This window comes from Bos mutus, chromosome 4, assembly GCF_027580195.1.
Source record: "Bos mutus isolate GX-2022 chromosome 4, NWIPB_WYAK_1.1, whole genome shotgun sequence".
Classification (NCBI taxonomy): Eukaryota; Metazoa; Chordata; class Mammalia; order Artiodactyla; family Bovidae; genus Bos; species Bos mutus.
The window spans coordinates 15727282-15741480 of NC_091620.1; the positions used below are offsets into that span (position 1 = coordinate 15727282).

General features: G+C 37.2%; 1 protein-coding gene across 1 annotated transcript in view; it reads left to right on the forward strand.

Moving 5' to 3' along the window:
* CNTNAP2 (contactin associated protein 2) overlaps positions 1 to 14199 on the forward strand; it is a 2330533-nt gene that overhangs the window by 1011260 nt on the left and 1305074 nt on the right. Inside the window, exons 6-8 of the mRNA XM_070369076.1 lie at positions 1458 to 1642; positions 6788 to 6931; positions 12692 to 12956. Coding sequence (XP_070225177.1) covers positions 1458 to 1642; positions 6788 to 6931; positions 12692 to 12956 — 594 coding nt within the window. The remainder of the gene's footprint in view (positions 1 to 1457; positions 1643 to 6787; positions 6932 to 12691; positions 12957 to 14199) is intronic.

The window sequence follows — 14199 nt, forward strand, 5'->3', positions numbered from 1 at the left end:
ATCATATCTAAAGTAATTTATTTTTTCAAACTTTTCTCCTTTTTTTTTTTTAAAGTGAAATACACAGAGTAGCCTTTAAAAGCCGCTGGGCCTTGTAAGAGTGTGATGTTACTATTCTGAAACAAGAACTGATCATATGGCCTCATACAAAAAGATCATTACCATGTCATTGGAAAGCAATTTACATAGAGTATTATTGACAAATTTATGACAACCATGGAAACACATCCATTCAGATATCCACTCTCAGTTTTAATGCTATTTCCTTAATACAGGCACATCTAGATACTGCTTAGTCTTCTAGTCTAAATATTTAATGTAATAAAACTGAATGTATTCTTTCACTTAAACTTACTCTTTCTTTTCTTTCTTCCTCTCCCATCCCTATCTACGTACACAGTCATAATCACAGTCACAGGGAAACATTTGATTTCATCACCAAAAGGAAAAAAAAATTCATATAGGAGATCCATAGAAAATGTCAGGTATAAGTGTATTAGCATCATAAATGTGAAAAAAGGAAATAATTCTTCAGTCAATTGTGTGTTTATTTTATTTCTATTATGCTATTTATTCTGAAGCAATAGTCTATTTTATAGCATTTAGTTTTGCCTGACCATAAAAAGTAATGCTTGATTAGACAAAATAGAAAATGGTATAAAATATGTAAACAGCATCCAGAGATGACCTTAATAAATATTTCAGACTTTCACAATCTTCCACTCTTATTTATAGTTCTGTTGCTATGGAGATCTTATTTCAAAATTGAACTAATGCTACATATGTAATTTTGCAGATTTTTATTTTAAAGTATAACTTGAGTAAATTTTCCATGACATTAAATATTATGTTGTGCTTAAGATTATGGCTTTAGGAATCAGAAAATATTTGTCATGTTGTATTTTCTTGACCAATAATAATAATAACAAAAAAAAATAATAAAAATTAACAGGTAACTTTTAATGAACATTCACTGTATGTCAGGAAATAAGTTCTTGTACGGATTAATTTAATCCTCACAGCAACTTTGTAAAGCAGGCACTATTATTTTTCCCATTTTACATATGACCAAAGAGAGGCTCAGAGAGCAGTTACCTTGGCCAGGATCATGGAGCAAGCCAGTGATGGAACAGCATCAGAATCCAGGGACTCTGACTCCAGAGCCCATAGGGCACTGACTTCATACGGAATATACCAAACTTAGCAGAATTCATGGCCCAGTAATTGAAAAAATAAATAAATAAAGCTCATGGTTTTTAAGGGAACAGAGATTTTTCCATCTTTAATAGCTTTTATGTAGTTTGAACATGCCACTATTGTTAAGTATCATTCCATGCTGGTTGTCCTATGTAAACTACAATAGACAGAGATGCCATAAAAATGTCTGCCCATGGTGTAGCAGATGACATAGAGTTCTGGTGTCTTTACCTGGGTCCTTTTCCATTCACGTGATTCAGGAAGCAACCAGCTTGGCCCCATATACGGCCACACGTCCGTGATGACAGGAAGCCTGCTGGATGATCACCACTGGCACTCTGTGGTTATTGAGCGCCAGGGCCGGAGCATCAACCTCACCCTGGACAGAAGCACACAGCACTTCCGCACCAACGGGGAGTTCGACTACCTGGATTTGGACTATGAGGTAAACCTGAGGATGTGTGAATTGTCCTGCATCAAGTGACTGCTTCAGTTTTATGCTGTCTTGTTGAATTATTATTAATTATATACCTTCATATACCATTTTCATTTTATTCTCCAAAGAAAACTTACAGCTTCACAACCTAATTTATTAATATAGGTCATTTCATTAAATTTTAAATTGTTAATGAGTTATTGAAATATTTTTTAAAACTTGGAACCAAAGTAGCATGTATTTGAAGGAAAGGACCATTTATTATGTTATCAGAGCCATTTAACAAAACCAGAATAAATTAAGTCATAATCTTTTTATTGGTAATTATAAATTGCTTGTTTTTGATAATATACAGTATGTTATATACATGATTGCCTAGTATTTATTAGAAAGCATTGCATAAGAAATCCTACATTAAACCATTTATAAATTCATGACTATAGATAGTTCCTTTGACAAGTTCTATTTTCTCAGATATAAATGTCATAAAATAAATAAAAATACAGACTATTTTAAAGAGATTGTTCATAAATAAAAAGATATTTTTTACCTTCCAAATGACTAAAGATTAAAAGTAATCAGTGATCATATTGGTCTGGTAAAAATACATATTCTCATAACACACTGAGAGGCATATAAAGTTTTTTTTAAATAATTTTTTGGAGAGCAATTCAACTTTACAGTGTCCATCAAAAATGTTAATCATAAGTAGGAATAAAAGTTCTGTAAAAACAGGTTCATCACTGGGGCACCCCTATGACTTTGCTGTGCCATTTCAATGTGCCTTGGTCCCATTGTTGAAATTACAGATATATAAATATATACACATATATGTGTGCTACTGATTGCTGTTGTTCAGTTGCTAAGTCACGTCCAGCTCTTTGCAACCCCATGGACTGCAGCATGCCAAACATCCCTCTCCTTCACTATCTTCTGGAATTTTTTCAAACTCATGTCCATTGAGTCAGTGGTATTATTGATATCCACCCATAAATCTTTTAGATTTATATGTAGTTAGAACATAAAATGTACTTATCATAAAATAGTATGTGAAAAGTCAGGTTTTACAACTATATTTTTTTATTTTCCTTATATGTTTAAATAGCTTCTAATCTAAATTTTCTGTAATATGAATATATTACATATATTTCTAAACAGAAATTTAGAATGGAATATGCAATATAAACTTTGATACAGAGACTTTTATTTTATTTTACTCTTTGCGACCCCATGGACTGTAGCCTACAGGCTCCTCCGTCCATGGGATTTTCCAGGCAAGAATACTGGAGTGGGTTGCCATTTCCTTCTCCAGGACATCTTCCTGACCCAGAGATTGAACCTGGGTCTCCCACATTGTAGGCAGACGCTTTGCCATCTGAGCCACCAGGGAAGTCCAATAATATGAATATGTTACATATATTTCTAAACAGAAATTTAGAATGGAATATGCAATATAAACTTTGATACAGAGGCTTTTATTGACATTAAAATAAATTTAAGGTTATCAGGGAATAATTACTCCCAAAAAAACATCTCTGTAAAGTGAAAATGATTGTTGAAAGGCAAAGAATGTGAAAATTCCCTGAATTCCTATCTTCTCTAAATTAGTATTAATCTTGGCTTATGTGACCTATCTCCTACAGACCTATCTCCTACATTAATAAACTTTGAAGTATTCTAGAAGAGGTGAGAAATCCTAAAACATTAGCAATGGGCAAACACAATTCCAATTTTCAAAAAAACAGAATTAAAAATTTGGGATCATAGTCCCTGTTGAATTTGCGGTGAAATCTATGAATATTCTTGCACACACAACCCCTCCTATATGGTCAGCAGTTTCATCAACACTTCAGAGCCCTTCTAGATAAAATACCATGTTTGAGAACCTCACCTGTGGACTAAAATCCCTGAGACATATTTGTCAGGGAGACGTAGAAAGAAATTTAAATTGACAGAGAGTCAGGAGAGACTCAGCTTACTTCCCTTTGTAGAGCTGCTATCCAATTCCTTTCCTTAGATACTGCAATTATCGGCAGATGGTGCCCATGAATATGTCTGGGTCTACCTTTGTATCTCAACATGATGCAGTTTTGGAGAAAATCAAGTGTATGAGCTCAAATTGGAGCCATTAAGCCTGGGTTTAAATCCCTTTTTGCCCCTTCCTGGTTGTGTGACATTGGACGAATCATATTCCCTTTCCATAAAGCGAAAATAGTAGCACATGGCTTGTTTGAGAGGAGGCATCAGGGAATAACAGATATTACTACATATTATTAGTAATACATAGTATTACTACATGTATCAGTTATAATTAATTAGACTGCATATAACAGACACGTTTATTCCTTTCACCTAAAAGGGGCCTGTAGGCAGTTAGCCCTGGGCTCATGAGGCAGCACCATGATGGTCAAGACCCCAGTCTCCTTTTATTCCACTGCTATTCCATCCCCTCTGCAGCTCACTCCAAGTTGACTACTCACTTTCCATTTTGCATTCCAGACAGTGTGAAGGAAGGAAATGAAGAACACTGTGCCCCCATCCCTCCTTTAATTATAGTTCTTAGAGTCACACGCAACCCTTTGGCTTAAATCTCATGAGACCAAATCTTGTTCAAAGAGGGTGGGAAATGCCATATATTGGCTGTGGAGCATGTGCTCAGCTGAAAAGCAGGATTATTTTCTTAAAGATGGTGGGAGAAAGGACACCCAGAGGTATCTGGTTAAGCCCTGTCTCACTTTTGAAACTCTTGGCAGCTAACAAAATGGTCAGTGCATTTCTTTTTTAGAGTCAAGGTTGTCACTGAACAACAGTGTCATTAGTAAGGCAATAATGTAAGCCATATCAATATCTGATTATTAATCTAACAACTGCAGCTATTTTTTTTACCATGAGAATGATGACAGTATTAGAGAATATTTTATTGATAAGGACATATAACAAGAAAGAAGAAGCAACCACTTAATATCAAATGATGAATTACATTAGAAATTGGGATTTGAACCCACTTCTCTTAGTTGTAAGGAATCTGGTAAATTGAGCCTGTGATGCTTCACCAGGTTACCTTCTATAAGATAGGACATGAGCTGAAGGTTGTTGAAAAGAGAGAAACTATAAGGAATATCTAAGTCATCATCCCAAAGGAAAATAGGAGTCCCCCAGTAAAGAAACTATGCACAGCGAGAAGGAATAAAGCAATACTTTCAACTATAATAGTATTTAGTAATATTATTCACAGTGTGATGCTGCATGTCATTAAGCATGGAAGATTTTATTACTATCAACTGGAGCAGAAATTGGTAAAATAAATTGTGGATAGGAAATTCAACACTCTATTAAAGTCTCAGTAATCCTAACCTATGATATTAACTACTATAGCACCTAATAAGTTCAGTTCTGTGCCACTTGAAAATATTTCCCTAATGTATTTCAGAACGCCCCTGTTTTTCCTTTTGTAGATTCCTGATTCTTTTTTGTGTGTTTATTCTTAGTTTTTCTCTTTCCTTCCCATAGTTAAACTCTAAGGCAAATGCTATATAGTGTATGAAGTGAAGTCGCTCAGTCGTGTCCGACTCTTTGCAACCCGTGGACTGTAGCCCACCAGGCTCCTCTGTCCATGGGATTCTCCAGGCAAGAATATTGGAGTGGGTTGCCATTTCCTTCTCCAGGGGATCTTCCCAACCCAGGGATCAAACCCAGGTCTCCCACATTGCAGGCAGACACTTTAACCTCTGTGCCACCAGGGAAGCTGAATATATAGTGTATATTCAGCTGTTATTAATACATTTAGTCGCATTTTAAGTGAGTTTTTAAAATTTTATGGTTGTCTCATAAACTATTATTAATTTGTGCTTTTTTCCCTAAAACTGTTTAAAAATTTAAAATGCATATGCACACTGCTGTATATAAGATAGATAAACAACAAGTACCTACTGTACAGCCCAGGAACTGTATTCTGTATCTTTAAATAACCTATAATGTAAAACAATCTGAAAAGGAACATATATATATATATATATATATATATATATATATATATATCACTGAACCACTTTGCTACCTGAAATTAACACAACGTTGTAAACTAAAAATTAAGGAACGGTTAAAAATAATCTTAAACATTTACATTAAAAAAGCTAAAATGTAAAAGCACTGTATAACAGAGGCATAATATATATCTTCTAAAACCCAAAGATCTCTGCCTTATATATCAAATATAAAGTTTTGACATTGAAAGATGTCTTTCATTTTCCAACCTTTGTAGGAAAAATTGGTAATTGAATACTACTTAAAAGAAATATGTCTGGATTATATATCTTGATATTACAGCTATGATTAATAGATTCATTCACTATTAGCAGTACGCGTCATTATTGGCAATACATAATTAAGTATAATTTTCTATTATATGAAATTGATGTTATAATAATGTAATTTGATCAAAGGTTTCTGGAAAAATATATGTTCTTTTTTATTGTGATTTTAACAATTGCTTGAATATCACAGGAAGGAGCATTGACCTTATTCCTCAAGATTTAGGAGACCTATAATATCTTTAAGACTGTAGTTCTCAAATTATAACCTCCAAACCCAAAGATATTTCTAATCAATATAGCAGTGAGACTTTTGGAACTATTTTCTGTATTCACAATAAGCCTAACAATTTTTTTACGCCAGTGATCATTAGACTACAATGTCTAAAAGGGTGAATACAAAATTCCTTCCTTTGGGCTGAAGTCATAAACTTAATATATTAGCTCTGGGTTATTTAAAGATGACTAGTAACATTTATTGATACTATAAGCATAAAAATATATGCTTAATATTTATAAAAGATGTTTGCTGTGTAAAATCCTTTAGAACATTCTCAGGAAAATTGATAAAATACCTTCCAGGTATTAAAAATGCTTAGCAGTTGTTGCTCTTTTCTTGCTCAAGTTATAATCTAATTTTCACAATTAATACAATTAGTATATACTTCAGTAACAACATAATTTAATATGCAACAGACTTTAGAGGCATATACAGAAAAAATGTCTGTATATGTTAGCTGAGGTTACGATAGCTGACTACTAGTTTTGTCTAATTTATTGTAAATGTTTTTATTTTTTAAGCCAAATACAGTGGGAATGTTTACATTTTATCTTTTTCTCAAAGATAACCTTTGGAGGCATACCTTTCTCTGGAAAACCAAGTTCCAGCAGTAGAAAGAATTTCAAAGGCTGCATGGAAAGCATTAACTACAATGGCATCAACATAACAGATCTGGCGAGAAGAAAGAAACTGGAGCCCTCAAATGTGGTAAGATTTTCCACCCCCATAATATCAGTTCCTAGAAAAATCAAAGAAATTTTGTTTTCTCTGGACTGTTAATGGACAACAGTATCATAGCATTTGTTATTAGGCTTGTGGGCTCCACTATATAAAACTAACTTTAGAGGTACCTGAAAATATGGAGACACTGAATGTATTCTAAGACGAGATACTGATTTTTGAGTTAAAATTACTGTAAATAGTAAATCTGCTTCAGATGGGGCCTGGAATTTTAGCCCCAGAGTTTCTAGATTTCCCATTATGGAAGGACAATCATCCCAACTGTTCAGCAGCCCTTAAATCAGCAGCCTCATGTTTCCAAATGACACATTATATAGACTACTACATTTCTTGATGATGATGTAATTCAGTATTTTAAAATTTTAAAAGCCAGGAGCTTTATTAGTTTTCTTCATGTTTCCAAAGCTGATTCACTCAGATATGTAAAGAAATAAACTTCTTGTCAAAGCTCTAAACATACTAAGTATTACGTAATTCAATAAAGATGGATTCGATTGGATAGTGAAGTCTGTGACTCAGAAACTCACAGTGGTCCTGGCTCTGGTGTGTGTGTTTCCAAGTTGAACTATTTCAAAGTGGAAGTGTAGTCTGTCAGTCTCATCAGACTCGTTGTGATCCCTGGACTGTAACCCACCAGGATCCTCTGTCCATGGAGTTTTCTAGGCAAGAATACTGGTGTGGGTTGCCATTTGCCTCATACAACACCGTGTAAGATCACTATAAAAGAAACTTATAAATCTGGCATGTGGGTTCTTTCTGGTTCTGCAAGAACAGGAGTTTCTTCAATCCCAAAGTGTCAATGGGGAGATCCTAGGAATCCAGATATCCATGTATTTGGAAGTCTGGGAGTAGAAAATGTCATGAGTGTTTGTACTATGTTCTGACTTTGATGGATTTGTTATTCAAAATTTGAGCCTGGGGTTTTCATAAAATGAGAGGACAAATGGAAATGCCCAATGAATAAACAGGAGTTCTGGTTGGATATAAGAAACTATAAAATAATTTGTTGTTTAGTCTCTAAGTCGTGTCCAACTTTTTGTGACCCCATGGATGTAGTCCACTAGGCTCCTCTGTCCATGGGATTTCCCGGGAAAGAATACTAGAGTGGGTTGTCATTTCCTTCTCCAGTGGATTTTCTTGACCCAGGGATCAAACCTGTATCTCCTTTGACAGGGTGATTCTTCATTGCTGAGTCACCAGTGAAGCTCATAAAATAATAGTTGAAGGTAGAATGTTTTTACTAATTATCTTTCTTAAACTAATGATGAATTTACACTAACAGTTAAAAATTGAACTTTGGTGAAATGTTCTTACAAGATATTGACTGTAGGGAAAAATAATAGCTCCATGTATAGGTAAAAGGTAACTGTGTGAGACCTGTTACCTTTATGATACTCTAAGAGCAATACTACAAGGGAGATGTTGTCATAAACATTTTGTAGATGAAAACTGAAATTTAACTTAGAAAAATAACTTTCCAAGGTAACGCATATGAGTGGGAAACAAAGATTGTGGATTCACAGTATACAGTCCCAAGGTCATAGTCTCTTTCCATGCTGTGTCATTTCTTATTTAGAGCAGTATTTATATAAGCAAGAAGAGATAAGAAAGCCTTCTTCAGTGATCAATGCAAAGAAATAGAGGAAAACAACAGAATGGGAAAGACTAGAGATCTCTTCAAGAAAATCAGAGATACCAAAGGAACATTTCATTCAAAGATGGGCTCGATAAAGGACAGAAATGGTATGGTCCTAACAGAAGCAGAAGATATTAAGAAGAGGTAGCAAGAATACACAGAAGAACTGTACAAAAAAGATCTTCACGACCCAGATAATCACGATGGTGTGATCACTGACCTAGAGCCAGACATCCTGGAATGTGAAGTCAAGTGGGCCTTAGAAAGCATCACTACGAACAAAGCTAGTGGAGGTGATGGAATTCCAGTGGAGCTATTCCAAATCCTGAAAGATGATGCTGTGAAAGTGCTGCACTCAATATGCCAGCACATTTGGAAAACTCAGCAGTGGCCACAGGACTGGAAAAGGTCAGTTTTCATTCCAATCCCAAAGAAAGGCAATGCCAAAGAATGCTCAAACTACCGCACAATTGCACTCATCTCACACGCTAGTAAAGAAATGCTCAAAATTCTCCAAGCCAGGCTTCAGCAATATGTGAACTGTGAACTTCCTGATGTTCAAGCTGGTTTTAGAAAAGGCAGAGGAACCAGAGATCAAATTGCCAACATCCGCTGGATCATAGAAAAAGCAAGAGAGTTCCAGAACAACATCTATTTCTGCTTTATTGACTATGCCAAAGCCTTTGACTGTGTGGATCACAATAAACTGGAAAATTCTGAAAGAGATGGGAATACCAGACCACCTGATCTGCCTCTTGAGAAATTTGTATGCAGATCAGGAAACAACAGTTAGAACTGGACATGGAACAACAGACTGGTTCCAAATAGGAAAAGGAGTTCATCAAGACTGTATATTGTCACCCTGTTTATTTAATGTATATGCAGAGTACATCATGAGAAATGCTGGTCTGGAAGAAACACAAGCTGGAATCAAGATTGCCAGGAGAAATATCAATCACCTCAGATATGCAGATGACACCACCCTTATGGCAGAAAGTGAAGAGGAACTCAAAAGCCTCTTGATGAAAGTGAAAGAGGAGAGTGAAAAAGTTGGCTTAAAACTCAATATTCAGAAAACAAAGATCATGGCATCCAGTCCCACCACTTCATGGGAAATAGATGGGGAAACAGTGGAAACAGTGTCAGACTTTATTTTTTGGGGGGACTCCAAAATCACTACAGATGGTGACTGCAGCCATGAAATTAAAAGACACTTACTCCTTGGAAGGAAAGTTATGACCAACCTAGATAGCATATTCAAAAGCAGAGACATTACTTTGCCAACAAAGGTCCGTCTAGTCAAGGCTATGGTTTTTCCTGTGGTCATGTATGGATGTGAGAGTTGGACTGTGAAGAAGGCTGAGCGCCGAAGAATTGATGCTTTTGAACTGTGGTGTTGGACTGCAAGGAGATCTAACCAGTCCATTCTGAAGGAGATGAGCCCTGGGATTTCTTTGGATGGAATGATGCTAAAGCTGAAACTCCAGTACTTTGGCCACCTCATGTGAAGAGTTGACTCATTGGAAAAGACTCTGACGCTGGGAGGGATTGGGGGCAGGAGGAGAAGGGGACGACAGAGGATGAGATGGCTGGATGGCATCACTGACTCGATGGACATGAGTCTGAGTGAACTCTGGATGTTGATGATGGACAGGGAGGCCTTGCGTGCTGTGATTCATGGGGTCACAAAGAGTCGGACACGACTGAGTAACTGATCTGATATATATATATATATATATATATATTATCAAATTATCACCTAAGACAGAAAGATGCAGAACCCAAATTATCATAATACCCTTCCCATTATTTACACCTTTAAGAAGTGAAGTGTTATTTCTGCCCTAAACCTCCCAGTTGGTCCTCACATGTATCCATTAGATTCTCAAACTACAGAGAATTGCACTCTGGAGACTCATTCCAAAGTCAACTTTTACCACAATATATTGTTGCTTATAAATGGTATTTTAACCTGAATAACAAAGACATTTTAAAAAGCCTAAATTATCTATAATTACATTTGTTAAAATGGAAGGAGCAGACACAGAAAAGGCTTTTAAACAAAAATAAACATGTGTATTAAAAGGTTTAGGCAACGTAGAGGCAGGCAGGACATTTTGCAAGTTGCTCTACAAAGGCAAATATTTACAGAGGAGATTTGCTTTTGAAGATGTCTGGTGCTAATACTTCTGTGTTAAGTGGCTCAGCACTTATCCTGCACCATTCTCCTTACACACACCCATTTCCTCATTAAATGTTGACTCCAGAATCAGCACCATCACTCAGAACTTTTCACTTTGCTGGGAGACAGTCTCCACAACACAGGCAAGTGGTCAGTTATGACCTGTCAGTTTTTGTGCATAAACAGCTCTTTTCATCGGGAAAAGTAAGCCTTTAAAAATAGTCATCTAATCATCTGTGAAGATACAGGGCTTCTGAGGTGGCCCTAGTGGTAAAGAACCTGCCTGCCAACCTCCTCTACGCAGGAGGCGTAAGAGATGCTGGTTTGATCCCTGGGTAAGGAAGATCCCCTGGAGGAGGAAATGGTGACCCACTCCAGTGCTCTTGCCTGGAGAACCCCATGGACAGGGGAGGCTGGAGGGCTGCAGTCTACGGGGCCACAAAGAGTCGGACATGACTGAAGCGACTTAGCATGCATGCATATGCAGGTGCAGCACAAATTTAATTTGAATATTAATTGGGGGGTCAGCCTAACTTAGTTTAAATGGTGAACTGTGCCTCTGGGGATAAGTATGTGGCGGTGTTTAAGGAAACAGTAAAGGAAAAAATGCCTTCAAATCATATTCCTCAAGATATAGTGGGATTAAAAAAAAAAAAAGATGGCAAAAAATGTAGATTTTTTTCATATCTTTAAAAGGAAGGTACTTAGATCCTAGAATATAAAATTCAGTGTATCTGAATAATCAGATTTCTTTGTACCAAATAGAGGAAGCATGAGGGGGAGAAGGAAGCTTCAATTAACAGTTTTCTTTTCCTTCTGTACATTCATGTCACTGTTTCTGAAAGCATTAATGTATTAAGATATATGCACATTTCATGGGAATGTAAATGAGAGTTTGAGTTGAATAACAAAATAATCTGTTGTTCCATTGCTCAGTCTTGTCTGACTCTTTGCAACCCCATAGACTGCAGCACGCCAGGCTTCCCTGTCCTTCACCATCTCCCAGAGCTTGCTCAAACTCATCTCCATTGAGTCAGTGATGCCATCTAACCATCTCATCCTCTGTCGTCCCCTTCTCCTCCTGCCCTCAATCTTTCCCAGCATCAGGGTCTTTTCTAATGAGTTGGCTCTTCCCATTAGGTGGCCAAAGTATTGGAACTTCAGCATCAGTCCTTCTAATGAATATTCAGGGTGATTTCATTTAGGATGGATTGGTTGGATCTCCTTGCAGTCCAAGGGACTCTCAAGAATCTTCTCCATCACTACAGTTCAAAAGCATCCATTCTTCGGTGCTCAGCTTTCTTTATGGTCTATCTCTCATATCCATACGACTACCGCAAAAACCATAGCTTTGACTAACTAGTTAATAGGTATGGGGTTAAGACTCAAGAATATTTGCCACATCCTAGTTTAATAAACAGCAACTAACATTCCCAGTGAGACTAGATTTATATATTAATAAATAATTGACCAAGGCCATCCAAAAGAAAACAGAGGCATCTCCTCCCTAGCTGATACACTGTCAGTTGTGGGGGAGGAGGAAGCGGCTCTTTGCTTTCTTCAGAAAGTCCAGTGGTCCACTCCCAAGCCCACTACACAGGGGTGTATCCATTTCATAGCCAGCCCATCACACCAGGCTGTCAGTTTGTCAAATCCATGATGCAGGGTGCTTGCATGAATCCCTCAGTCTGATAGCCAGCTGCTGAACTCTGTTAGCTACAGCAGAAAGGACATGCCAGGACATGTCCTTTCAAGGACACATGAATCTGTGTCACATGACTGCACATGGGAATTGCACACAGCTCAAGCTCGGGTTTGAAATGTGTATAACTCTCACTTGGTCAGCTGTCTTACCTGGGTGCTTGTTTTATTCTACATTTTCCTCAAAGCATGCCCTTCTGTCTTCCAGGGAAATTTGAGTTTCTCGTGTGTGGAGCCTTACACAGTACCTGTCTTTTTCAACGCTACCAGTTATCTGGAGGTGCCTGGACGGCTTCACCAGGACCTGTTTTCGGTTAGCTTCCAGTTCAGGACTTGGAACCCCAATGGTCTCCTGCTTTTCAGTCATTTTGCAGATAACTTGGGCAACGTGGAAATTGACCTCACTGAGAGCAAAGTCGGTGTTCACATCAACGTCACGCAGACCAAGATGAACCAGATAGACATCTCGTCAGGTCAGTGAATCTATTCGACGTTCGTGCCTGAAACTGCTGTTGTGATTTCCTCAGCTAGGGTTATGTTTTTACTTTGTTGTTGGCACACTCTCGTGATTATGTTTGGATTCAGACTCTGAGATCTTTCCTTGGCTTCCCTGAGTGCAGACTGAATGAGGGAAACTTAGAAACGCTGAGCGGATGAGGATAGGCGAGGAAGAAAGTTGGTTGGGACTGTCTTGACAGGACTGAAATCCTTTCCTTTTTACAAATGCTAGTCCCTCTTGCATTGAGCAATGGATATTCCTCTAAGATCATATGTTCAAAAACAAAGAATGATTGTTTTATTAACATAAGAGTGCTTGATATCTTTTGAGTTTATGGACATTCACATTCCTTTTACTACGAGTAATAAGGTTGCGTTGATGTAAATTATGACTTTAAAGGTAAGTTCTACTGTTTGAATCAAAAGCTCAAAGTGGTCTTCTAAATGTATGCAAAGTATTAGGGGAAAAAAAAAGGGGAAATGAGTACAAAGAAGAATGACAAGAGATAAGGATCAACTGAAGGAAGACTGGCCTGGCTGAGTAGAGTGATTTTTAAACTTGGCAGTATAGTGGCAGAATAAACGGAGACTTAGGTAATATTGTTGTTATTTGAATAAACTGGTCGACCTTGGAATAGTCCTTGAATATGATGGCACAAAGAAAGATGATATTGCCAAACGAGCTATCATAAACAAAGAAAATGATATCTGATATGGGACTGAAAAATAGTAAAAAAACACAAATCATCAAATTTCTCTAGATGTTTCTTGAAAGTAGTGTTTTAAGTAAGTACTTCAATTCTAAGTAACGAACTACTTAGAATTGGAAGATGGGAGGAAAAAGAGTATTTTCGGAGCCCCTAGTACAGATGTACCAAATACTGTGAGAGAAAGTTCCTAATAGAAGACTCAACTGTGCGACTGTGAGCTCTGATTTCTAAATATTCTGTGTTCATTCGTGACACTATTATGATTGGGTCCATTTCATTTCTCCTGTATACTATCAGCTCCCTGAAGGCAGAGACCATGCCCCTGCACGTAGAGCAATGCCTGTAACATAAGAGATGCTCCAGGAATGTTTGCTGAAGTCAGCACTGTGGCTCCATGAACTAGTGTTCACAGAATATCTCCTGCTTGAGGATATGTGCCTTTTCATGCAACAGGCTGTGTGTTTTTGTATGAGCTGGCTGTGTGGTCTATTACAGACAAGGACTCAAG